The following is a 27,350-nucleotide window of genomic DNA, read 5'->3' as shown; positions in this document are numbered from 1 at the left end:
ATCCATGTCCCTTCAAAGGATATGATCTCATTCCTTTTTATGGCTGCATATTATACCATGTATCTATGTATGAAAGGTAATTCTTTTAATGATTTAAAAATTCTCTTACATGAATGAACCAGACAACTGTGCCAGGAACTCGGGCCACTCCAACACCATTCCCTACATCTGGCACCGAGACCACCCTCACCCCCGTTTCCCTGACACCCTTCTCTCTGCACCGAGACCACCCTCACCCCCGTTTCCCTGACACCCTTCTCTCTGCAGCGAGACCACCCTCACCCCCGTTTCCCTGACACCCTTCTCTGCACTGAAACCACGCTCGACCCCCATTTCCCTGACGTCCTTCTCATGAGCTCCCATTTAGCTGACAAAAGGACAAGGCCCACACAAAAAAGAAAGAGGCTTTTTATTACATTGTTACAGGCAATGCATTACGTGAGCCGGTCCTGTGTACAATCCCCAAGCCGCGGCAAAACATCACGAGAAGCACCTATCTCACATTGTACACAGCGCAGAACAGGATCACCCCGAATGTCAACAGAAGACCGAAAATCACTTTACAAAAAAAATAAAAATAACACCCATTTTTATATTTAAAAAAGTGCCAGCCCTTGAGCCGCAGAGCATGAGACGCCCAAGGACACGCCGCCGCTGGAACGAGGCCGCCAGCCGCGTGTGGCCAGCCTGTCCTGGCCTTTAAAGCTGAACTGAAGTGCTCCAGACGCTCATGTCTGGAGTTCCTCTGTCTTAGGATTTTCCCTCTCTACTGTTGTAATGTGTGAGCATGTCAGCCTGACGACGAGTGACCTTCATGCGTCCTACATGTGACGGCCGGAGGCTTTCCCTTTGTAAGGCTTAAATCTGAGTGCAGTAAAGAATGAAGAAACCAAACACCAGAATCCTAAAGTCAAATGATAGTGGAGCCAGTGCCAATTTAGAGCAGCACTCCCACCCTCCCTCCGAGAGAGCCGCACTCCCACCCTCAGAGTTCTACTTTGGTAAATATTAATGTTTAACCAGTTAGCAAAATATTTAACCCAGTTAGCAAAATTAACACCGTCATTTCAATAGTTACTCTGTTGTGCATAGTAAATGCTGCAAGATGAACTTCACATTGGATGAAGCGGATTTGAGAAACGTTTGCCAGAAAGTGTGCCTCCCCCTCGACAGGACCCTAAGCCCAGGGAAAGGAACAGAGGCCCCCGCAGCTGCTGTGCCTGCTTGCCGGGCTAGATCGTCTGGTAGCCGGCGTGACTCCTCTTCCTGCCGACGAGGTAGGCGATGAGGACGATGAGGACCAGCCCCGCCAGGGCGCCGCCCACAGCGATGGGGATCAGCATGTTGTTCTCGTCCAGCAGACACTCCTCCACTGCCAAGACAGACGGACGGCGTCAGGGCTGCGCTCACACGGGGGCCTGCAACAGGCCTCTCTCCCCACCCACCCTCCACATCAGCCAAAGGCAAGAGGAACCCTGGCGGAAGGTTCCAGGTCCAGCTGGAACTGTCACTTGGGGGAGCCGCTGCAGAGACTGGTGCTCTCTGCAAGCGAGGAAACCACACACCTTTCCTCCCCGTCTGGAATCGGGCTGTGGCTGGACAGCTGTGCTGTGTCCAGGGCCTCTGGGCACATCAGATGACAGTTCTGTGTTTGACTTTCATGGGAGAAGTGCCACCGCTGTTTCTTAAAATGATCCCTCCCTCTCACATGGTACCGGGGCTCCTAGCTGATACACACTGGGCCTCGCTAAGGCAGGGGGAGCTTCCTCAGACCGGGAAGAAGAAACAGCTCCTTGCAGAGGAACAGGGGCATGGCCCCAGCCCACACAGAAGCAACTATATGTCCACAGGCGGAGTCTGAAGCGCGTCCTCCACACCCCACGACAGCTGCCCTCGGTGACACTCACCAGAGCCAAACTGGCCACCTTCCACCTTGAAAGCCTGGACCCACACTTTGAATATGTTGACTGAAAAGGCCTTCGTGACGCGGACGTGCTCCTCGGCGTTGCACTTGTAGGAGTTGCCGACGGTGGCCTGCAGGGCGCTCAGGGAGCTGTTGGCAGCTTTAAAGGCAGGGTCTGCAACACACACACAAGTCTAATCACTCCAGGACACCCTGGGCGGGGGGGCGGCTCGCAGGGATGGTGGGTTCTCACCTCTGGCGTCAGGAAGAGTTGTATTCAACTGGATTCCTTGTAGGAAAAACCGGCTAGAACTTGCATTCTTAAAAAGAAAAATGATCTTTAACCACTGAGCAGATTCACAGAAAGATGATCTTTAACCACTTAGTAGATTCACACATTTATCATCAAACTTGAACGGTCATTTGGTAATAAAGCTGACTTCCTACGTTTCTAGTATTAGAACAAAACTGCAGAGCACCTTGTCTATAAAAGGCGTTGTGTATCTCTGGGGAATGAAAATTTTAGTTAGTTCCTTCCAGACCCTTTTCTGAGAGTCGTGCTCTGTTACCCAGGCTGGAGTGCAGTGGAGTGATCACTGCCCATTGCAACCTGAACTCCTGGGCTCAAGCGATCCTCCCACCTCAGCCTCCCAAGTAGCTGGGACCACAGGTGTGCGCCACCACGCCCAGCTAACTCGTTTTATCATCTGCGGAAACGGAGCCTCCCTGTGCTGCCCAGGCTGGTCCTTCCAGACCTCTTGAGAGAGTGAGATTCTCTGGAAAACGGGGACTGCAGGAGCTATCACAGCACAGGAAAGCATGATTTGGAAAGCTAAAATTATAAGAAACTGAACTGTTAATTCATTTGCACAGCCATTTAAAGACTGACAAGTGACAATTACATGCTTCATGTCTTATGTTGCTAACTGCACAGGCGTCCACCCAAGCAGAAATGCCATCACAGAGCCACAGGGCAGCAGCATCTGAGGCCAGGAGGCCGCGAAGCAGACCCTCATCCTGCATCCCCTCCCCTGCAGCCACTCCAACTGTGGGCACGGCAGCCCCGCCCACATCACCTGCTCCATCTGTGAACGGAATGGAGAAGGGGGAGGGGAACCAAGGAACTCAAAGGCCCAGGATAAAGGGAAGGCAGAAAAAAGTGAGGCCGCCTCCTTCCTAACGCTGCCTCCCATGAGCAGACCCAGGTCACAAAAAGATGTGGCGGAGACACAGTGGGTGCCCCCACAGAGGCGCCGCCCCAGCCTCACCATCCCGAACTGGAAGAGCAGGACGGTGCTGCCCTCGCTGTGCAGCTCCAGAGTCACCAGGTGGGCGCCGCAGCTCCCGCTGGCCAAGGTCTTGTTGGGGTTGATGTTGAGAAGCCTTGTCACCGTCTGCGTAAGACAAGCAAGCAAGTCAGCACTGTGGCTCAGGTCTTCCACACTCTCGAAAGGACACACAGTCCCGAAACCGTGAATTCAAGGCCACATTTGTCTTAACCCAAATCAGAAGGAAAACACTGAAAGGCCACACAGATTTCGGTGATCTGTGCAGATTTCAGGGTCCCAAGATGACTCTCCCTGCCCCCGTGAGTGCAGCGTCCCCGCGTGGATGGCACCCAGCAGCACCACCTCCCCCGCAACAGTCAGCCTTGCAAACTCACCCCATGGCACGCAAATCGACCCCCACAACCCCCACAGCCTGTCACTATTAGGGGAGAAAAACTATTTCAAAAGAAAACTATAAAAATGTAACACTTAAATGTTTCCATGATAAATATGTAAAGAAACCTTAGGTTGTATCAGGGGCCAAGTGAATGTTTTAGGCTCCATGGGCCACACTGCTCAACAGGCCGTGCTGGGACACCAGCCTTGGATGATGGAACCAGCAGGACAGCTGTGCTCCTACAAAACAGACTCCCTGACACAGATGCCATAGCTCTTGTCCTGCAGGGTCACATCCTGCAAGCTGAGCTCCCACCCTGCCTTACAGCATGACGTGCAGAGATGCTCTCGGTGCACAGGGAGCAGAGGCCCCACCCTGCTGTACCATCCCCCTCTCCCAGGCGAGGCCCAGGCCTACCGTGTTGTCCTTCCTCTCATAGGTGAGGTTCAGCTGCAGCCCCATGCTGGCCAGCAGGCAGGTCCCGTTGGTGCCGCTCACGTTGTACTTGTCCACAGAGGGGCTCTCGGGCACGGGTGAGGGCGAGGGGCTGGGTGGTGCAGGCGGCGCTGTGGTTGGGGAAGGCCTGTCTTGTTCACAGCGCGTCTCTGCAGGTACAGTGGAGGGAGATCCAGGTCTGGGTTTCTCATAACCATCAGCAGTTACAGTAAGATCCAAACTCAGAAACAAAACTACACCTGTGGGCTCTGGCGTCCTTGGTGACTAGTTTCTCCGTCGCCCAAGGTGGCTCTCGCTAGTGCCTTTCTACATGCACAGGACAGAGCCGGGTCCTGCAGACTGCAGACGGCTCGCACAGGCCCCCGGGGCACCCTCAGCCTCCACCTCCCACTACCCAGGGCAGTTCTGCCTGGGCAGCAGGCACTGCCCACCACATGCCACGCCCCGTGGCTGGACAGGGTCCACTGTGCCACCCTCTTCCTAAAGTGAGGGTGAGAAGGCCTTGACCGCTGTCACGAAGGAGTGGACGCAGGAGGCTGTGCTGCGTGGCCAGCCACCTCCCCCCATGAGAAACGGTGACGACTCAGAAACTGCTCCCTGAGCTGTCGGGTCGGTGCCAGGATCGTGCTGGAAATAGTACCGAGAGGAAAACAGGGTTTGCAGCGCACACAGACCAGCCAGGTGGGACGCAGCACAGCCAAGGAGGCCCTCTGGCAGGACAGGGATCAGGCAGCCTCCGCAAGGACCCCACGTGTGAGCAGACACTCAAAGGCGGGCAAGGCTAGCCAGCTGTGTTGGGTTTTCATCTGGGGAGGTGGCTGTGGGGGATGGGCAAGCATCCTCACGAGGGAGAAGGTACTGAATGTGGGTGCGTCTGAAATCCCCAGACAAGAGGGCACAGTCCAGGGAGTCTGTGGAGGGGCCACATGGCACCCCCAGGGAACGTACAGCAGTCTGAATGTGACTCTGTCCCTCAGCAACTGACCCACCAAGATGTTCACAACACAAATTTATATTCAAAGTCAAGGCAGACTGAACCCTCGGCAGAGCTCTACCGAGTCTTCTGTGGCCAACACTCACACCAACACACCATCAACCTTGAAATCAGGTTCTTTCTTTTACCACTTGTTTCTGTGGATACTCAATAATATTTACATAATTTCTACCCAATTTGATCCTTTCCACAACTCTGCTAGGCTGAGTCAGCACGCGTGAGCCCCAAATATCCAGGGTGGGCAACCCTGCGGGGGATCTGCCCCCATAACTCCATCAGTCACTTGTTGCTTCCGCTTCCATCTCAACAGTCAGTGGCCAATTTGACCTTCACACACCATCTACTCAGGGGAGGAAAGAGACAGGAAATGTCACCTATGACTGCACCCCAACAGGTTCTGGGACACACAACGCAGGAGTCCCCCGCACCCCGGTGTAAAAGCCCCTTCTGGACAGAGCAGAAGATGGCAGAGAAGAGCTGCAGTAACCACACGAAGCTCTCAAGTGAGAGGCACCGACAGCCCCTGGGAGCCGTCCCAACCGGGGATGTGCTCAGGGAACCTCGCTCACTGCCCTTGGCTAAGCTGCAGGTCGACCAGTCCTTTCCAAAACAGCTTCACCTGCTGGGCGCGGTGGCTCATGCCTGTAATTCCAGGGCTTTGAGAGGCCGAGGAACGAGGACTGCGTGAGCCCAGGAGTTCAAGGCCAGCCTGGAAACACAGGGAGATCCCATCTCCACAGAGTATTTCTAAAAAATTAGCCAGGCATGGTGGCATGAGCCTGAGTCCCAGCTCCTCAGAAGGCTGACTCGGGAGGGCCACGAGCCTGGAGGCTGAGGCTGCGGTGAGCAGTTACTGTGCTACTGCACTCCGGCCTGGGAGACCCTGTCTCAAAAAACAAACAGCAGCTTCACGGTTCCTTTATAAAATATTACAGAACACGGTCAAACAGGCAAAAGTTAAATGTGCAAAACCCAATCAAAACTGGCCAGTCTCCAAATTCTAGTCTAGATGGCCACACGACACACAGAAAAAGTGTCACCTACGCTGCTCTGACAATTATTTTTAACCAGTGATCCACGTAACACGTTCATTTCCCCCCTTGTTTCTGTAGAGTGGTCACGAGAAGTTGGAAACACATCATCAGGTCTAACCACCAGTTTAAAAAATTGGAACTTGAGAAATGAGTGTGGATAAAATGCCCTCTTCCTTCTACCCGAATTACAAACGCAAAACCCTCACTCTCCTTCCCTGAACTCACACTATTAATACCCAAGTCCTTCCTGCTGCGGGCGAGGACTGACGGACGGAGAGCTCGTCACCGAGGACAGACGGAGAGAGAGCTCGTCACCGAGGACAGACAGACAGCTCGTCACCGAGGACAGACGGAGAGAGCTCGTCACAGGACATGCTGGAGAGTGCCCTGCACTGCCCGGGGGGAGACGGTGGCACAGGAGCCTCTCGGACGAGGACACTGACAGAGAGCTCATCACAGAACACGCTGGAGAGCTCATCACCGGACACCCTGGAGAGCTCGTCACAGAACACACTGGAGAGCTCGTCACCGAGGACTGACGGAGAGAGAGCTCGTCACAGAACACACTGGAGAGCTCGTCACCGAGGACTGACGGAGAGAGAGCTTGTCACAGAACACGCTGGAGAGTGCCCTGCACTGCCCGGGGGCAGACAGTGGCACAGGAGCCTCTTGGACGAGGACACTGACAGAGCTCGTCACAGAACACGCTGGAGAGCGCCCTGCGCTGCCCGGGGGGAGACGGTGGCACAGAAGCCTCTCAGAGACCTGAGGACCTGGGGGTCCACTGCACACCTCCCCCAACCCCCTCCGGAGAGCAGCACTAGCCGGGCCTTTCCAAAGCTCATGTGCTCTGAAGGCCCCCCCTCCTCTCCTGGCAACAGCAGATACTCACATCAACCTGCAGGCTGCAATTCAGAGCCTCAAGGGGGTCTGTGAGGACGAGACTGGTTCGCACCCAGGCTCCCGGCTCATAGCTCCCCTCCCACAGCCCTCTTACAGTCTTCTGTGAAAATGTTGGCTGTGTCAGGCCTCTGACCTTCTCCTGCCCCTTTCACCTGTCCTAAGGCAGGACTCTCATCCTCCCCACCTTTCTGATGGTAGGTCTTTTTTTTTCTTTCTTTTTTATTGAGACGAGTCTCACTCGCTCTGCCACCCAGGCTGGAGCGCACTGGCGCGATCTCAGCTCACTGCAACCTCCGCCTCCAATGTTCTACCACTGATTCCTTCTATTTAAGCTAAGAGTCAGACTCTGTTCCTAGGAATAAAAAAAAATGCCGCCAAATTGGGTGGGAGGTGAGACATGGTGACCTGTGTATGAAGGTGACCTCTATTTCCAACTCCTAACAGGGGTCAGGCAGTCCTCTGACTCATTCAACAAGCGTGCACCTATCAGACCCTGAGGATATAAGACAAAAACACCCCACTCCTCCAGGTGAACTCATAAACCCAGAAGCCTGGCTGAGCCTCACCGTAGATCTGCTAACCCCATGTGGGCCTGGGCTGGAAATCCGGTTTGGAGAGACCCCTGGCTGACTCCAGCCTCAGGCACAGCTGTACTCAGACCCTCCGGAGTGACAGTCATCTATCCTGTTTTTGTTTGTTTGTTTGAGATGGAGTCTCACTCTGTCACCCAGGCTGGAGTGCAGTGGCATGATCTAGGCTCACTGCAACCTCCACCTCTCAGGTTCAAGCGATTCTCCTGCCTCAGCCTCCTGAGTAGGTGGGACTACAGGCACCTGCCACCACGCCAGGCTAATTTTTGTATTTTTAGTAGAGATAGGTTTTCGCCATGTTGGCCAGGTTGGTCTCAAACTCCTGACCTGAGGTGATCCACCCACCTCGACTTCCCAAAGTGCTGGGATTACAGGTGTGACCCACCGCATCCAGCCACATCTGCCCTACTTTGAAGATGCTCAGGAAGGAAGGTACAAAACCAACAGGAAAGTCCATTCAAAGTTGGCTTGTGCGGCCGGGTGCAGTGGCTCACACCTGTAATCCCAGCACTTTGGGAGGCCGAGGCAGGCGGATCACAAGGTCAGGAAATCGAGACCACAGTGAAACCCCATCTCTACTAAAAATACAAAAAATTAGCTGGGCGTGGTGGCGGGCACCTGTAGTCCCAGTTACTCGGGAGGCTGAGGCAGGAGAATGGCATGAACCCAGGAGGCGGAGCTTGCAGTGAGCCAAGATTGCGCCACTGCACTCCAGCCTGGGTGGCAGAGCGAGACTCCGTCTCAAAAAAAACAAAAAAACAAAAAAAACAAAACTTGGCTTCATTTCCTTTAAAAATAAAATCTGGCCGGGCGCGGTAGCTCAAGCCTGTAATCCCAGCACTTTGGGAGGCCGAGACGGGCGGATCACGAGGCCGGGAGATCGAGATCATCCTGGCTAACACGGTGAAACCCCGTCTCTACTAAAAAAATACAAAAAACTAGCCGGGCAAGGTGGCGGGCGCCTGTAGTCCCAGCTACTCGGGAGGCTGAGGCAGGAGAATAGCGTGAACCCGGGAGGCGGAGCTTGCAGTGAGCTGAGATCCGGCCACTGCACTCCAGCCTGGGCGACAGAGCGAGACTCCGTCTCAAAAAAAAAATAAAAATAAAAAAATAAAATCTACGAGGTCCCCGAGCTTTATTAGATAAGATGATGTATTGAAAGGCAATACAGGCCGGGCACGGTGGCTCACATGTGTGATCCCAGCAGTTTGGGAGGTCCAGAGTCCGGGACCATCCTGGGCAACATGATGAAACGCCCCCCTACTAAAAATACAAAAATTAGCCAGACGTGGTGATGTGCACCCATAATCCCAGCTACTCAAGAGGCTGAGGCAGGAGAATCGCTTGAACCCAGGAGGCCAAGGTTGCAGTGAGCCGAGATTGCACCACTGCACTCCAGCCTGGGCGACAGAGCGAGACTCTGTCTCAAAAAAAAAAAAAAAAAAGCAAGATGAATGAGGCTTTCTGGTCCAGCGCCACCCAGGCTGGAAGCAGCCTCCAGGGGGCCCTACCCCAAGCACACGGGCATCTCCACAACGGCTGCCTCCAGGAGGGGCAAGTGGCCAGGGCTGGGCTGTTGGGCCTTTTCCACTTGGAATCACATGCGTGGTCTCCATTAAAAAAGGAACCAGGCCGGGCGCGGTGGCTCAAGCCTGTAATCCCAGCACTTTGGGAGGCCGAGGCGGGCGGATCACGAGGTCAGGAGATCGAGACCATCCTGGCTAACATGGTGAAACCCCGTCTCTACTAAAAATACAAAAAACTAGCCGGGCGTGGTGGCAGGCGCCTGTAGTCCCAGCTACTCGGAGGCTGAGGCAGGAGAATGGCCTGAACCTGGGAGGCGGAGCTTGCAGTGAGCCGAGATCGTGCCACTGCACTCCAGCCTGGGTGACACAGCGCGAGACTCCGTCTCAAAAAAAAAAAAAAAAAGGAACCAATGTCCGGGATCTGGACACGGAGGGAGGCTGTGGGAGGCTGTACATGCACAGCAGCAGAGAATACACGGAAACCTAAGACTGCTCTCAAAACTAGTCTATCTTAAAACTAATTATTAGCCTGAAGAAACAGTTTCTCAGAAGAACCTAACAAGCTTCTCCGGACCTATGAAGCCTTGTCTTTCGTCTAGAGAATCCTGCCACCCATCTCAGGTGCTCAACATCCTTGCTGACCTTCACCTAGCAGCCCCTCACTTCCAGGCAGAAGTAAGGGAGCCATCACGCGACACGCACCCTTCGGTCACAGAGCCACATGCAGACGTGACACGTTCTGCAACCGTGTCCGGGCCCGGCCAATAGGGAGTCCCCAACCAAGGTCAGCACCCAATTCTCTCTCACTTCCCAAAAGCTCTGACAGAGAGTGCATACCTTTCCTTCTCCTCTTCAAGCCACATTGATGCAGCCCAGAGGCAGCCAGCTAGGTGTGGAGCCCAGATAATTTGGAAATCGATAACCGGGAACACTACCCCCATGTGTCACTCTTAACTCCCACTTGGTAGGGAGTGCTGCCCTAGCTGAAGTCATCTTTAGCTCTGCATGTCTGAGAGCATGAACACACCTAGACAGGCTGCCAGACGGCCGTCCTCAGGCACACACAGCCCGTGACCTGGACAGGCTGCCAGGAGGCCGTCCTCAGACACACGCAGCCCGTGACCTGGACAGGCTGCCAGACGGCTGTCCTCAGGCACACACAGCCCGTGACCTGGACAGGCTGCCAGGAGGCCGTCCTCAGACACACGCAGCCCGTGACCTGGACAGGCTGCCAGACGGCCGTCCTCAGACACACACGGCCCATGTGAGGGGACTCTAGCCCGCTCTTCCCGATGAAGCAGACACGACTCCAGGCTCTGTGTGAACAGAGGCTGCACCAGGAAAGGGGCTGTCACCATGGCCCCCGGGGCCCTGTGCTGAGGATTAAAGGCAGCAGCACCTGTAGAGGACCCAGCTCCTAAGTGTGTTTCCGTCCAAGCCTCCCCTATGGGAGCCCACATGGCCCCACCAGGTCCCAGTCACACCCAGGGTTTCCCATGTTTCCGTCCAAGCCTCCCCTATGGGAGCCCACATGGCCCCATCAGGTCCCAGTCACACCCGGGGTTTCCCAGTCGGGCTCCTTTTCACCCACTCATCAGGGGAGGCAAAGTTTGCTATAAAGCAAGAGACAGTAAATATTTTAGACTTTGTGGGCTGTGGCTCTCTGTCAAGACAACACAGCCCTGCCACTGTTCATACAAAAGCAACCACAGATAATGTGTAAATAAGTGAGTGTGGCTGCGTTCCAAGAAAATTTAATTAATTTATGGACACTGAATTTTAAATAATCTTTGTGTGTCAATAAATACTCGTTTTCTGATTTGTGCTATGTTACATTTATAAACCAAAAAGCCATTCTTAGCTCATGGGCTGTATGGAAATTGGAGTTGGGCAAGACCGGCCCAGCACCAGGGGCTGCCGACCTGCAAGAGTACCTGCTCCTCGGGGAGCGGGAGACGGACGAGCCTCCTGGAGCCCAGCAGTCACTCCTCAGCCTTTAAGCAAGACTGCTGAGGAATGTTGCAAACCAAAGGTCTCCACAGCAGTTCTCAAGGTTAGAGAAGGCTGTGATGTCTCCATATATTTCTAGCAGCCAGGAAAGCCCACCCTAAGGGATGTCTCCACACATATTTCTATCAGCTGGGAAAGCCCACCCTAAAGCAAATCACAGGCCCTCACACTTCAGCAAAATGTCAACAACCTATGACCTGGACTGTGTGGCTCAGGAGAGAAGCTCCTCAACAGTAACAGGATTTACCAGGTGTTTGCTACTGAACTCTGGGCCAGATGCTGAGATACACACTTTGCATGCATTTCTCTTTTAATTCTAACAATCTTCCAAGACAGGCTTTTAATCTTATCCCACATGCAAAGAAAATGAGAGGTAAACTACTCTGCTCAAGATCACAGGGCCAGAAGGTGGCCTGGACCCTGCCTGACCCCAGAGCCTGGCGGCTGGGTTAGCAGGTGCATCATCACGGCCCTGACCTCCTCAGAGAGGCAGTGCTGGTCTTTCTGCACCTGTCCCTAAGCTGGCTGGCAAGAGCCGGATGGAGATAAGACTAGGTCTCTGTGTGAAGGCAACTGGCTCACACTGCAAGAGATGTGTGACCCTGATCCCATCATCTCTGCCCCAGTAGAAGCACAAAGGTTTCAACTGCTTTGCCCTTCTGACATTTTCTTTTTTTTTTTTTTTTTGAGACGGAGTCTCGCTCTGTAGCCCAGGCTGGAGTGCAGTGGCCGGATCTCAGCTCACTGCAAGCTCCGCCTCCCGGGTTCACGCCATTCTCCGGCCTCAGCCTCCCGAGTAGCTGGGACTACAGGCGCCCGCCACCTCGCCCGGCTAGTTTTTTGTATTTCTTAGTAGAGACGGGGTTTCACCGTGTTAGCCAGGATGGTCTCGATCTCCTGACCTCGTGATCCACCCGTCTCGGCCTCCCAAAGTGCTGGGATTACAGGCTTGAGCCACCGCACCCGGCCCCTTCTGACATTTTCAAGTAATAATTGTATGTATTTACCATGTGTCAGGATGTTTTGAAATACATCTACAGCTAAAATTAAACACTTTTTTATGGTGAGAAGAGTTAAAATCTACTTAGCAATATTCAAGCCAGAATACATTATTAACTGTAGTCACATGCTATACAACAGATCTCTCCAACTAATTCCTCCTGTCTTCCTGAAACTTTCTATCTTCTGACCAACTTCGCCCCCTAGCCCCTGGTGACCACCATTCTCTCTACCTCCCCGAGTGCTACTTCTTTAGCTCCCCTGGGAGGGAGACCACACAACATCTGTCTCTGTCCTGGGATATTTCACTTCAATCTTCTACCCTTTATAATCAACATGTGTCCACCCTCATCTACAAGTCACCTGCCCTAGGAAGAAGGATGAGAACGTTCTGCAGAGACGTCCCTGGCCGTGTGCACACGCCTTCCAAGCAGAGCCCAGCGCCAGGACACAGAGGAGTGAGGTCACCCACAGTCACTGCAGCCCAACTACCCACCCACTAGCACCAGAGGGCCAAGGGTCAGTGTCCTACCTTCCCTGCTGAAGCTGCTGTTGGAAAGGTACGCCTGGATGGTGGCATCGTGGAGCGTGACGGTCACGTTGTTCATGTGGACCTGGGTGCCACTAACACATCTGTATTTTTTATCTATATCTGCCCTGATGTCAGTTATAGATTCCACAGTCTTGATTTCTAGATTTAAAAAGAAAAAAAAAATCACAATTGCAAACCACTTTTAGTACTTAGTTTATGTGTTTTTTATTTTAGCCCTGACGTCAGTTACAGATTCCACAGTCTTGATTTCTAGATTTAAAAAGAAAAAAAAAAAAAATCACAATTGCAAACTACTTGTCGTACTTAGTTTATTTTATGTGTTTTTTATTTTTTTTGAGACGGAGTCTTGCCCCGTCGCCCAGGCTGGAGTGCAGTGGTGTGATCTCGGCTCACTGCAACCTCTGCCTTCTGCGTTCAGGTGATTCTCTTGCTTCAGCCTCTTGAGTAGCTGGGATTACAGGCACGCGCTACCACGCCCAGCTAATTTTTGAACTTTTAGGAGAGAGGGGGTTTCACCACATTAGTCAGGCTGGTCTCGAACTCCTGACCTCATGATCTGCCCGCCTCGGCCTCCCAAAGTGCTGGGATTACAGGCGTGAGCTACCATGCCTGGCTGCGTGTTTTTTAATTTTTTAGAGAGAGTCTCACTCGGTCACCCAGGCTGGAGTGCAGTGGCGCCATCTTGGCTCACTGCAACCTCTGCCTCCTGGGTTCAAGCAATTCTCCTGCCTCAGCCTCCCGAGTAGCTAGGATTACAGGTGCCTGCCACCGCACCTGGCTAATTTTAGTATTTTTAGTAGAGACAGTGTTTTGCAATGTTGGCCAGGCTGGTCTCAAACGCCTGACCTCAAGTGATCTGTCTGCCTCAGCCTCCCAAAATACTAGGATTACAGGTGTGAGCCACTACACCCAACCTGTAATTCTCAGGTAAAAGTAACTTTAAACAATCCTCCAACCCAATTTTCTATCACTTTATAATCGGCCCACTTTGGTTCTTACCTTTGGAGCTTGCATTGGGGAAAAGGTGTGTGTCTGACAAGTTATAAACAAAACTCATGAGCTGGACGCTGTAACGAGTTGCATTTCTTGTGAAATTGAGGGTTAGTGTCTGTCCTCTTCCAAAAGCGATCACGAGACTGGGGTCAGAAGTGTTCTCTTTGCCACAGGAGCTGCTGTTGAGCACTACTTTGGCATCTGATGGCAGGTCAAAGGTCATGTTCTAGAATAAACACAATTAAATATAACCCAATTGGGATACAGGTTATTAAAAGTTCAAAGAGAGATTTTCTGTAAGTCTGATATAAACTTATACTCCATTTCCAGCTATCACTACTGAGATACTCATTTTTAATATAAACCAAAGAAAGGTTAGTATTACATGTCAGTAACAGACTGAAAAGTATTTCCGGTATAAGAGACAGTTGACCTAATAATTCTTATAATCAAAAATTTGCAGCTGGGCACGGTGGCTCACGCGTGTAATCCCAACACTCTGGGAGGCTGAGGTGGGGGGACTACTTGAGCCCAAGAGTTCAAGACCAGCCTGGGCAACATAGCAAGACCCCATCTCTACAAAAACAAAATAAACTAATTGTGGTGGCATCTGCCTGTAGTCCCAGCTACTCAGGAGGCTGAGGCAGGAGAATCGCTTGAGCCTAGGTTTGAGGCTGCAGTGAACTACGATTGCACCACTGCACTCCAGCCTGGGCAACACAGCAAGACCCTGTCTCTAAACAGAACAAAATAACCCCATAAATTTTCTGTTACTATAACAGAATTTAAAGCGTCTTGAAATTGAAATAATTCAAACTGGTTTCAGGGTGAGATACACATTTGAGAAAAGCTATCACTACTTTTTTGCTATAGAAATATTCATTTAAATAATGTTTCTTTAAACAAAGGAAGTGTTCATAGCAGAAATGTTTAAATTTACTATTATAAGCAAAACAAGCAACTGGAAAACCACCTAATGTTCATCAAAATAAACCAGATAGGTCAAATGAACTACAGTGAAGCAGTATACTAATGTGGGCCAAAAAAACACCACGAAACTACAGAGGTGATAAAGACATGCATAACAGCATAAGGTGACCTCATTTGTGAAACATAATTTACAACAAAATATTTTAAAAATCTAACCACCAAAACCAAACATTAAAAAAGTGATGTAGAAATTAAATAAAAAGTGCTTGGAGACCAGGTACGTTGGGGCACGCCTGTAATCCCAGCACTTTGGGAGGCCGAGGTGGGCACATCACCTGAGGTCAGGAGTTCGAGACCAGCCTGACCAATGTGGAGAAACCCTATCTCTACTAAAAATACAAAAATTAGCTGGGCACATGCCTGTAATCCCAGCTACTCGGAAGGCTGAGGCAGGAGAACTGCTTGAACCCAGGAGGCAGAGGTTGCTGTGAGCCAAGACCGCACCACTGCACTCCAGCCTGGGTGACAAGAGCAAAACTCTCAAAAAAAAAAAAAAAAAAAAAGTGCTCGGAGGCCAGGTACGGTAGGGCCCGCCTGTAATCCCAGCACTGTGGGAGGCCAAGGTGGGCGGATCACTTGAGGCCAGGAGTTTAAGACCAGCCTGGCCAACATAGTGAAACCCATCTCTACTAAAAATACAAATAATTAGCTGGCCATGGTGGCACGCACCTGTAGTCCCAGCTACTGAGGAGGCTGAGGCACGACACTGAGTCAAACCTGGGAGGCGGAGGATCCAGTAAGCCGAGATCTTGGCACTGTACTCCAGCCGCCTGGGGGACAGAGTTTGACTCCGTCTCAGAAAAAAGAAAAAAGGCTTTGACATACTTGTCAAATTTGAGACTGGACTTTTTTTTTTTTTTTTGAGATGGTCTTGCTCTGTCACCCAGGCTGGAGTGCAGTGGCAAGATCATAGCTCACTGCAGCCTCAACCTCACAGGCTCAAGCAATGCTCCCACCTCAGCCTCCCAAGTAGCTGGGACCACAGGCACGCTCCACCATGTCTGGCTTTTTTTTTTTTTTTTTTAAAGAGATAAGATCTTGCTGTCTTGGATTTTTAAAATATTCTGTTATTACAAAAGGCTTTAATCATCCCAAATAAACACAAAGCCATTTCAACAAAACTACTAAGGAACATTTTAATCAAACTAGTACAGTCTTTGTAGAACTGCATGTCAAACAACCATTTATATACATTTCTTGGAATATAATAATTTCTCTAAAGTAAATCAGGCCGGGTGCGGTGGCTCACGCCTGTAATCCCAGCACTTTGGGAGGCTGAGGCGGGCGGATCACAAGGTCAGGAGATCAAGACCATCCTGGCTAACACGGTGAAACCCCATCTCTACTAAAAATACAAAAAATTGGCCGGGCAAGGTGGCAGGCGCCTGTAGTCCCAGCTACTCAGGAGGCTGAGGCAGGAGAATGGCGTGAAAGCGGGAGGCGGAGCTTGCAGTGAACCGAGACTGCGCCACTGCACTGCAACCTGGGCAAAAGAGTGAGACTCTGTCTCAAAAAATAAATAAATCAAAGTCACATTCACAGAGCATGAAAAAGATTCAAGACTTAATTACTGATAGGGGAGTGTGTTAACAAATTATGGTGAACTAACATAATAAAGTATTACATTATGATCATAAAAGACAATCATGAAGAAAACTAGAGCTGGGAGCGGTGGCTCACCCCTGTAATTCCAACACTTTGGGAGGCCGAGGCAGGCAGATCACTTGAGGTCAGGAGTTTGAGACCATCCTGGCCAACACGGTGAAACCCCATCTCTACCAAAAATACAAAAATCAGCCAGGCATGGTGGTGGGCACCTGCAGTTCCAGCTACTCAGGAGGCTAAGCAGGAGAACTGCCTGAACCCAGGAGACAGCCAAGGTTGTGGTGAGCTCAGATCATGCCCCTGCACTCCAGCCTGGGCGACAAAGCGAGATTCCGTCTCAAAAAAAGAAAAAAAAGAAAACTAGAAAAATGTTCATGACAGGCCAGACACAGTGACTCATGCCTGTAATCCCAGTTCATTGGGAGGCTGAGGCGGGCGGATCACGAGGTCAGGTGATCGAGACCATCCTGGCTAACATGGTGAAACCACGACTCTACTAAAAATACAAAAAACTGGCCAGGCGTAGTGGCGAGTGCCTGTAGTCCCAGCTACTCGGGAGGCTGAGGCAGGAGAATGGCATGAACCCGGCAGGCAGAGTTTGCAGTGAGCAGAGATCGCACCACTGCACTCCAGCATAGGCGACAGAGTGAGACTCCGTCTCAAAAAAAAAAAAAGGTCATGATAAATGGTGAGGTGCAGCACATACAGAAGTTTGTTACCGTGCCTGTGGCTATGGCACATGACAACACAGGTTACTGACAACGCCAGAAGGAAATACGCAGATAGGAAAAGTACCATGTTTATATGGGGCCATTTTTCAAAGACTTGGTTGAAATGTTAAAAATCATCTTTCCACACACACAAGGGAAGCACGAAGTGCCCTGGTGTTTCCTACCTTAGGGCCACTCTTGGTGTCGTAGTTCACTGAGAAGGCAGCAGAGAAGTTGGCCATTATGCAAGCGGTCCCGTTGCCATTTTTCACCATAAACATTGCTGCTGATGCACAATGCGTGAGGCCTGTCAATTCCAGGGAAGACAGAGACCATCAAAAACTCTCCAGAAAACACGACTGAGTATCCCCAGTTTCCACAGCTGTAGCAGTGATGGGTTTTGTTACAAGATTCCACAAGATTCCACTGTTTCTCTTTTTTTTTTGAGACGGAGTCTCACTCTGTCACCAGGCTGAAGTGCAGTGGTGCAACCTCGGCTCACTGCAACCCCCACCTCCCAGGTTCAAGCAATTCTCCTGCCTCAGCCTCCCAACTAGCTGGGACTGCAGGCACATGCCACCAAACCCAGCTAATTTCTGTTTTTAGTAGTGACAGGGTTTTGCCATGCTGGTCAGGCTGGTCTTGAACTCCTGACCTCAGATGATCCACCCACCTTGGCCTCCCAAGTGCTGGGATTATAGGCGTGAGTCACTGCACCCAGCCTCCACTGTGTTTCTTAAATCCAATGAAGAACCAGACACATGGATTATGCGGCCAGTTCACCTGGTGCCCTGTCCCTTGCGGATACTGTTCTGGAATTGTCATCTCTAAGCCCATCTGATTGAGTTTGCCAGCCTGGTCTTTTGCTATTTAGTGCTTTATTTCAGAACACTTATCAAGAAGGCACATGTCAATTTCTGCGTCATCCTAGGCATACGCTGCTCGGCCTTTTTCAGAGGATCTCTGTAAGACGTGGTGCCTTGAAGGCACGACTCGCCCATCTGCAGAAATCCAAGGGAGAGTCTGCAGGATCTCTCACTGTGGTCCTGACCTGCTACTTAACATCTGGTCAGTTTTATTTCTCATGGACTCAAAGGGCTGAGCTCTTTGCCCAATTTCAGAAAGGTCCTCACAGCACCGCACATCCGGTGGAGCGGCTTCCCTTCCCCTTCCTGAAGCAAAGGGACAGAATGGAAGCGCTAGAGGTCTTGCCAGCTTGACAGTGGTCACTGCTAAATATTTCCTCTCTTACCCCACTTCCCTGATCAAGATGTTTGGCAACAAATGCAATCTGATCACTATGGTAGAGACGCTGGTAATTGTACAAATCGCACGTTATTACACAGTTTTTTCATTACAGACTGGAAAACAGGTGGTTTTGCCTGTTCTAAAGCCAAACACCTATCTGCCACCACTAGGAACCATGCAGAAAATGGCATGCTTTCACTTGTCTCTGCTGCCACAAACTCATGTATGCGAGTCCGGTGAGCACTCACCCCGGGCTGATCTCACACTGTGTGAGCACACACACACCTGGGTCTCATTTGTCACGCTAAGTGTAAGTGCAATTCAGGCACGCTGTGAGGGCAGATACTGAAAGACAGGACGCTCAGCTTTTCATTTAAAATCCTAGTCCCTGGAAAAGTGATGGATTCCAACGAATCCAACTCATGTCAACCTTGGGTCTTTCACAAAATAAAATTTTTAGGGCAACTATTCTTCAAGCCTAAAGCAAAGCATATAACCAGAAGTCCCACCTATCTTCCCTTCGGTAGAGGAAATACCAAAATCTATGTCCATAAAGAAAAGGTGCTGCCAGGCACGGTGGCTCACGCCTGTAATCCCAGCACTTTGGTGGGAGGCTGAGGCGGGTGGACCACGAAGTCAGGAGTTCAAGACCAGCCTGATCAACATGGTGAAACCCCGTCTCTACTAAAACTACAAAACTTAGCTGGGCATGGTGGCAGGCGCCTGTAATCCCAGTTACTCAGCAGGCTGAGGTAGAAGAATCGCTTGAACCAGGGAGGCAGAAGTTGTAGTGAGTCGAGATCGTGCCACTGCACTCCAGCCTGGGTGACAAGAGCAAAACTCTGTCTCAAAAAAAAAAAGAAAAAAGAAAGAAAGAAGAAAAGGTGCTACAGGACAATGAAATAAAGTAGGGAGTGAAAGGAAACCTCCAGCCTACTGTCTGCGTTGCTTGGTTTTTCAACCCACACTCTGCAACACTCAGGCAGGATCATACTAACAGCACTTCCGATGAATCTAGAGAAGATTCTATCACTTATTTTCAATATAGTAAAGGTTTCTAAAAACAGACAAAATATTCTCACTCTTGTGAGAGATCAGATGAGTGCACAGAAGCTGCAGCAGATGCCAGCAAGAAAGCAGCAGCGGACAGGCAGACACAGCAGACACCAGAGACTTAACACTGACGGGAGCTCAGCGTGGACAGGGCCACTGCCCACCCTGCCCTCAGCTGAGGAGTCACAGGGCTCACAGCCACCACTGACAACCCAGGTGCCCGCATGGGAGCACCCACAGGCCGGCTTTTTATTAAGCTGCCCTTTTATAAGTTTTCTCAAACACTTTTTACCGACCCAAAGCATTTCATTAGGAAATACTTCAAACTAAGTAGTTTTTCAATTATGCAATTTTCTTTCCACTTAGTACATATGCTGAGGGTTTCAGCTTTTTTATTTTTATTTTTTAGAGACTGAGTCTCCCCACTCTTGCCAAGGCTGGAGGGCCGCAGCCCTCCACCTCCCAGGCTCAAGCGATTCTCGTGCCTCAGTCTCCTGAGTAGCTGGGACTACAGGTTTGTACCACCACGTCTGGCTACTTTCTGTATTTTTAGTAGAGACGGGGTAGACAGGGTTTTGACATGTTGGCCAGGCTGGTCTCCACCTCCTCACCTCAAGTGATCCACCTGCCTCGGCCTCACAAAGTGCTGGGATTACAGGCGTTAAGCCACCATGCCCGGCCAGGTCTCAGCTTTCAGAGGAAAACACAGAAATATTATTAAAATAAATGTAAAGTGAGCTCTGGCAGCACAAGATGCCTGCCTTAGTCTGGAGAGACCCAGGAATTCTGAGTTATTAAACTTATGCTCAGAAGGCAATTTTGGTAAAGAGGAAAATAAGAGCATCAACACACAGAGCTTGAAGAGAAAATGTATGTATGCTAAAGGTCAGAAGTTTTTAAAAAAATTCCACAACAGGCCAGGCGCGCTGGCTCACGCCTGTAATCCCAGCACTTTGGGAGGCCGAGGTGGGTGGATCACGAGGTCAGGAGATTGAGACCACGGTGAAACCCCGTCTCTAATAAAAATACAAAAAATTAGCCAGGCGTTGTGGCGGGCACCTGTAGTCCCAGCTACTCGGGAGGCTGAGGCCAGAGAATGGTGTGAACCCAGGAGGTGGAGCTTGCAGTGAGCAGAGATCGCGCCACTGCACTCCAGCCTGGGCGATACGGCAAGACTCCGTCTCAGAAGAAAAAAAAAAAAAAAAAAACCCAAAACACCTGGCAATTGGTTATCAAAAAAAAAAAAAAAAAACAGACAGACAAAACACCTTCTCAAATAAGTTTCAATGTTCCCAGTACCTGACAAGTGTCACAGTCCAACAGGACAGCTGTTGGCAGCATCGCCAAGGTGGGCACCCTGGCCTACTGGTGACGGCTATCTCTGGCAGTCCTGTACTCAGACATGAACACGATCACTTCTCCAGGGATCACATAAAGGAGGAACTGTGGCTTGTTCCTTCAAAATACTCCCACTTGGGAGAAATCCTATTCTCTGAAACAAGTGCCACTGTGGGAAGCATGCGTGCTTCTGAGTCAGAGGCCTCAGTTCTTGGCGGCTCCTCCAGCACTTACTAGCTGTGCAACCATGGCCAGCAGCAGAGCCCAATCCCCAGTCTCTGCGCCCAGAGCAGGAGGGGAAAGTGCCAGTGCCTCGGGGCTGTCGGAGCAGCTGAGATTTGGTGCCCAGCACTGATGCCAGCTATTATTAAACATCTGCACAGGCACAGAAGGTTCCTATCAAGTTCATCATTCGATCCTCAGTATCTGACACAAAATATCAAAAACTATCTCATTTAACAAGCACTTGGAATGCACTTACTTTGTGCCAGGTGCTGCTCTAAGCACATCCCAATTATCATGACAACTCTTCACAGGGAGATTAAGGCACAGAGCGGTCAACGAACCCACCCAGGTCATGCAGCTAGTGAGTGGTGCAGACCTAGATCCAGAAGAGGGTCTTCTGACTCACAGCACGTGCCCCCTCTGAACCACACTGCCTCTCCAGCACTTGACGACTGAGGGAACGGGCTTCCAGTCAGGAAACGCTGGGTGCCGTGGCTCATGCCTGTAATCTCAGCACTTTGGGAGGCTGAGGAAGTGGAGGACTGCTTGAGGCTAGGAGTTCCAGACCAGGCTGGTCAACACAGCAAGACCTTGTCTCTTAAAAAAAAAAAATTAAAATTTTTCTGAATTAAAATTAATAAAAATTAAGAAATACTTGCTTTTGACATTAAAGATTACCATCTGAAGAAATGAGTAAAAAACTTCATTTTAAAAAATTAGGCCGGGCGCATTGGCTCATGCCTGTAATCTCAGCACTTTGGGAGGCTGAGGTAGGCACATCACCTGAGGTCAGAAGTTTTATACTAGCCTAGCCAACATGGCGAAACCCCGTCTCCACTAAAAAAATATATATATACAAAAATTAGCCAGGTGTGGTGGTGCACACCTGTAGTCCCAGCTACTCGGGAGGCTGAGGCAGAAGAATCACTTGAACCCGGGAGGGGGAGATTGCAGTGAGCCGAGATCATGCCACTGCACTCCAGCCTGGACGACAGAAAGACACTCTGTCTCAAAAAAAGAAGAAAAAAAAATTTATTAAGAAATCACATCTTAGGCTGGGCGCGGTGGCTCAACACCTGTAATCCCAGCACTTTCGGAGACCAAGGCGGGCAGATCACCTGAGGTTAGGAGTTTGAGACCACCCTGACCAACCATGGAGAAACCCTGTCGCCACAAAAAATACAAAATTAGCTGGGCATGGTGGCACATGCCTGTAATCCCTGGTACTTGGGAGGCTGAGGCAGGAGAATCACTTGAACCTGGGACGCGGAAGTTGCAGTGAGCCAAGATCGCACCACTGCACTCCAGCCTGGGCAACAAGAGTGAAACTACGACTCAAAAAAAAAAAGAAAGAAATCACATCTTAGTTTTTCTTGGCTTGATTCTTTTAAATATGGTATTTTTATTCTACTTAACCAATGATGTACAATCATTTACAAAGAATTAAAGGAAAAAAATACCATCCCAGGCACTGAATCACCACCTCTAGAGGCAGGGTATAAATATGTGTGTGTGTGTGTGTGTGTGTGTGTGTGTATGTATTTTTTTTTATGGAAACAGAGTCTTGTTCTGTCACCCAGGCTGGAGCCCAGTAGTGTGATCTTCACTTACTGCAACCTCTGTCTCCTGGGTTCAAGCAATTCTCCTACCTCAGCCTCCCAAGTAGCTGGGACTACAGGGGCACGCTACCACGCCGGGCTTATTTTTTTTGTATTTTAGGAGAGACGGGATTTCACCATGTTGCCCAGGCTGGTCTCGAACTCCCGAACTCATGCAATCCGCCCGCCTCGGCCTCCCAAAGTGCTAGGATTACAGGTGTGAGCCACCGCGCCTGGCCGTATATTTCTTTTTAATTTTTTTGTAGAGACATTGGTCTCACCGTGTTGCCCAGGCTGATCTCAAGCAATCCTCCTGCCTTAGCCTCCCAAAGTACTGAGATGACAGGCATGAGCAACTGCGCCTTGCTGTGGTATGTATATTTCTAAAAAGCTGATCCTGTGCATCTATGCATATGTTTGGTTAAGAGCCACTGCTATAAATTTGATCCTTTCTTCATGTATGTACTCAGCATTTACTACGTGTTACTCAGGAAGGGAGATACACAGGCAAAAATAATCCCAGTGCAGCCAACCAGATGCTACCATGCAGAAGCACATGCAATAAAAGTCTTGGGTACAAAGAAGAAAGAGTAACGTTGTCTGGGATGGGGCTAATGTAATACAGATTCAAAATTATAGGGCTACCAAGACATTCTGACCTCAAATCTACTGACAAATTAGTTCTTTCCATGGCATAACTGACAATCTGCACAATCAAAGGTAACATCAGTTAGTATAATTTTTTTTTTTTTTTTTTTTTGAGACGGAGTCTCGCTCTGTCACCCTGAAGTGCAGTGGCACGATCTTGGCTCACTGCAACCTCCGCCTCCCGGGTTCAAGTAATTCTCCTGCCTCAGCCTCCTGAGTAACTGGGACTACAGGCCTGTGCCACCATGCCCAGCTAACTTTTAAAAAATATTTTTAGTAGAGACAGGGTTTCACCATGTTGGCCAGGATAGTCTCGATCTCTTGACCTAGTGATCCGCCTGCCTTAGCCTCCCAAAGTGCTGGGATTACAGGCATGAGTCACCGCACCTGGCTTTTCTTTCTTCTTTTTTTTTTTTTTGAAATTGAGTTTCGATTTTGTCGCCCAGACTGGAGTGCAATGGCACGATCTTGGCTCCCTGCAACCCCTGCCTCCCGGGTTCAAGCAATTCTCCTGCCTCAGCCTCCCGTGTAGCTGGGATTACAGGCGCCTGCCACCACACCACGCCCGGCTAATTTTTGTATTTTTAGTAGAGATGGGGGTTCACCACATTGGCCAGGCTGGTCTCGAACCCCTGACCTTAGGTAATCCGCCCACCTCGGCCTCCCAAAGTGCTGAGATTACAGGCGTGAACCACTGCACCCAGCCAAGTATAAAGTTTTTCAAACCTCCTAAGTGACAGTTGCTCAAGCGGAAAGAGTAAGGCGGTCATCCTGCTGACATCAATGGTTTAAACGGTCACATTATGCAATCACAGCTAATCGGATCTATCAAGACAAGTTTCGGTTCATGCTTGTCTGAGGTTTCTAAGTATTCAAACACAGTAGCTTTAAGCAATGCCTAATTATTAATATAGTGGAAATTCGTAATTGAGCAGTTTTTTTTTTTTTTTTTTTTTTTTGAGACGGAGTCTCGCTCTGTCCCCCGGGCTGGAGTTGCAGTGGCCGGATCTCAGCTCACTGCAAGCTCCGCCTCCCGGGTTCACGCCATTCTCCTGCCTCAGCCTCCCGAGTAGCTGGGACTACAGGCGCCGCCACCTCGCCCGGCTAGTTTTTTGTATTTTTTAGTAGAGACGGGGTTTCACCATGTTCACCAGGATGGTCTCGATCTCCTGACCTCGTGATCCACCCGTCTCGGCCTCCCAAAGTGCTGGGATTACAGGCTTGAGCCACCGCGCCCGGCCGTTTTTTTTTTTTTAAAAAAGGTTTTTGGTGCAATTTGCACATTAAAATAAACATTTTAAATATCTTTAAATACAAGTTGTTAAAAGGCCTTTTTTAAAAGTTGGATTTTGGCCAGGCATGGTGGCTCATGGCTGTAATCCCAGCACTTTGGGAGGCTGAGGCAGGCGGATCACGAGGTCAGGAGTTCAAGACCAGCCCGGCCAGCATGGTGAAAACCCATCTCTACTAAAACTACAAAAATTAGCCAGGCATGGCGGCGTGCGCCTATAGTCCCAGTCACTAGGGAGGCTGAGGCAGGAGAACTGCTTGAACCCAGGAGGCGGAGGCTGCAGTGAACCAAGATCACACCACTCACTGCACTCCAGCCTGGGTGACAGAGCGAGCCTCTGTCTCAAAAAAAAAAAAAAGGTGGGCCGGGCACAGTGGCTCAAACCAGTACTCCCAGCACTTTGGGAAGCAGAGGCAGGTGGATCACGAGGTCAGGAGTTCGAGACCAGCCTAACCAACACGGTGAAACCCTGTCTCTACCAAAAATACAAAAATTAGCCCAGCATGGTGGCGGATGCCTGTAATCCCAGCTACTCTGGAGGCTGAGGCAGAAGAATTGCTCGAACCCGGGAGGCAGAGGTTGCAGCGAGCCAAGATTGTGCCACTGCACTCCAGCCTAGGCACAGAGCAACTCCATCTCAAAAAAAAAGTTAAGATTGTAAACATAAAAGATATAATGGAACAGACCTTAGAAGGCTAATTACATGAGCAATATTCCAATCACAGTATCAGGGAGTTATGGATTTTTCACTTCATTTTTAAAGTGAGGTTTTTTTGGTTTGGTTTTGTTTTGTTTTGTTTACGGAGTCTTGCTCTGTTGCCCAGGCAGGGGTGCAGTGGTGTGATCTCGGCTCACTGCAACCTCTGCTTCCCAGCTTCAAGCAATTCTTCTGCCTCAGCCTCCCAAGTAGCTGGGATTACAGGCGTGGGCCACCATGCCCGGCTAATTTTTGTATTTTGTAAAGACCAAGTTTCACCATATTGGCCAGGCTGGTCTCGAACTCATGACCTCATGACACGTCCGCCTCGGCCTCCCAAAGTGTTGGGATTACAGGCGTGAGCCACTGCGCCCGGCCTAGAGTGAGTTTTTAAAACATGAAACAAAACATCAAAGTCATGAGGCTTGTGAGCATCTGTAACAAAGAACAATGCAGTTGCTGTGACATGACAAAACCTGTTTCTGCAACTCCTCTCATTAACTACACTGGACCCTGTTGCAGGAGCTGAGTAAGGCTTCAGGTTTACTACTGGAATAAGTTTATCTCTGTGGCTATTCAGGCAGTTCAAAGAATTCATTTTACACAACAGGCAAAACAAAAAAGTGAAACCAAAATCCACTCACTCACAGTAACAGAGTTTTAGTGTTGGATGGGACTGAGGGATTTAAAGAAGCCAAGGCAGATGGGTACATGAGTGTATTTCTGTATCTACTCAACTCACATACACTCCCTCAGCTTGATTCTACATCACCTTTCAGATCCTGGCACTTAAGATAATCTTCCCATATTACTGGGGGGATGGGGGGGAGGTGAGAAAACAGTGCCCCAGAGGTGGGGCGGCGGGGCACATCCGGATTGTCTTAAAGAGACAGCACACATCCTCTTATGAAGAGAGAATAAATAATTAGAATGAAATTCACCAGACAATACAATATTGAGCACCTACTGCCCGTCTGGGCTCTATAAACTGACAGAAGAGCACGGTGCTTCCCTACATGTTCCCGGGTCCCGCATTTTGGCCTACAGGAACGGCGCTCTTTAAACTACTTACTAGACACGAACATTGCCACCGTGAGTCTGACGCCAGCTTTCCCTCATCTTGTCTGCTACAGAATCTTGTGAAATCCCAAAGATAACTTTAAAAATTATTTTAACATACACGTGAATTCACAATAACATAAATACACTCGCATCTCCTCCACATCGCTGCAAGAGGCGAAAGGTTCAAGTACAAAGGTGGGGAATGCTGGCGCCGGCTTCTCCCTGTCCTGGCTGAAACCCATGTTGGGAAGAGCTTGATCTAGGTCACCCGCCCGGGGGCTGAGACCACAGACGTCCCTGCCACCTTCGGCGGCGCAGCCTCGTCTAGATCTCACCGCCTCAACTTGCCAGGAAACTTAACGACCTGAAAGCACCAGACCGCCGAGCTTTCGCACTCAACATCCCAGAAAAACTGCGTTCAGTGAGACAGACCCTAGAGGAGCCATGTCCTGGGATGAGACCTCCTGGTCCCCCAAGCACCTGCCACTGAGTTCTGCCCCGACCCTACGACCCCGACAGAAACACCCGCCCGCAGGCAGAGCCGGCCGGGGCGGGAGCAGTGGGTGCGGGGCGACCCGCGGGACAACGACCCGTCAGCCACCCGCCCTCAAGACCCAGGGGCCTCGTCCCCGCCCGGTCCCGCCGCTCCCAGGCCCCGCCTCGACCCCCTCACCGAGCAGCAGCAGCAGCAGCAGCAGCAGGGACCGCCGGGAGCTGCCGGGGGCCGCCATGGCGCGAGGCGGCCGGGTACAGTGCAGGGAGCGGGGGCGCAGGCGGCGGTTGGGCAGCGGACTGCCGGGCGCGGGGGCGGCGGCGGGGCGCGGGAGCCAAGGGCTGGCGTGAGAGACGGCGGCGTTCCCAGACGCAACAGGCCCGGCCACTGCGACGCCGGCACGAAGAAGACCCCGCGGCCGGCAGCGCCTGTCACGTGAGCTGCGCCGCGCCCGGGCGTCACGTGACCCCGCGGGTCTCGCGAGAGCGCGCGCGTCGGGCGCCGGCGGATCGGCTCACCGCAGGTGCAGCAGCCTCCAGCACCGCGCGCCCCGTCACGCGTGATGCAGGCCGGCACGTGACCCGCAGCGGCACGTGACCGTGGACCCACGTGACCTGGCCTGGTTCGGGGGCCTGGGGCTAGCCGAGGTCCTGAAACGGGAAGTGGGTGGGTTCGGGGAAAAGGAAGAGGAAGAGTCGTGGCGGGAGAAAGTGAGGAAAGAGGAAGCCCGCGACGGGAGAAAGGACAGACGGAGCGCGGACGCCCA

At 50.9% G+C, this 27,350-nt stretch overlaps 1 protein-coding gene across 2 annotated transcripts; it reads right to left on the bottom strand.

The window, feature by feature from the left end:
• Positions 1–392: 392 nt before the first annotated feature.
• LAMP1 (lysosomal associated membrane protein 1) lies at positions 393–27,144 on the bottom strand. Of its 2 annotated transcripts, XM_025364021.1 has the most exons (9): positions 26,765–27,144; positions 17,117–17,238; positions 13,633–13,852; positions 12,613–12,771; positions 3,986–4,173; positions 3,172–3,297; positions 2,157–2,223; positions 1,908–2,078; positions 393–1,372 (listed from the first exon to the last, which is right to left on the bottom strand). In XM_025364021.1, the coding sequence occupies exons 1-9, from the start codon at positions 26,820–26,822 to the stop codon at positions 1,233–1,235; spliced, it is 1,251 nt and encodes a 416-aa protein (XP_025219806.1). In that variant the 5' UTR covers positions 26,823–27,144; the 3' UTR covers positions 393–1,232. The 2 variants fall into 2 exon arrangements, with proteins under 2 accessions (XP_025219806.1, XP_025219807.1); XM_025364022.1 differs by lacking the exon at positions 12,613–12,771.
• Between the last annotated feature and the right edge of the window lie 206 nt (positions 27,145–27,350).

This window comes from Theropithecus gelada, chromosome 17 (genome assembly GCF_003255815.1).
Source record: "Theropithecus gelada isolate Dixy chromosome 17, Tgel_1.0, whole genome shotgun sequence".
NCBI lineage: Eukaryota > Metazoa > Chordata > Mammalia > Primates > Cercopithecidae > Theropithecus > Theropithecus gelada.
The sequence above is the reverse complement of the archived record's forward strand: the minus strand, read 5'-3'. Positions and strand labels throughout refer to the sequence as shown.

Coding starts and splice junctions, on each gene's coding strand:
- LAMP1 (XM_025364021.1), bottom strand. CDS start 26,822: ATGGCGGCCCCCGGCAGCTCCCGGCGGTCCCTGCTGCTGCTGCTGCTG. Junction 13,853..17,116: donor ACACCAAGAGTGGCCCTAAG/GTAGGAAACACC, acceptor TGTTTATTCTAG/AACATGACCTTTGACCTGCC. Junction 2,079..2,156: donor AACTCTTCCTGACGCCAGAG/GTGAGAACCCAC, acceptor TGTGTGTTGCAG/ACCCTGCCTTTAAAGCTGCC.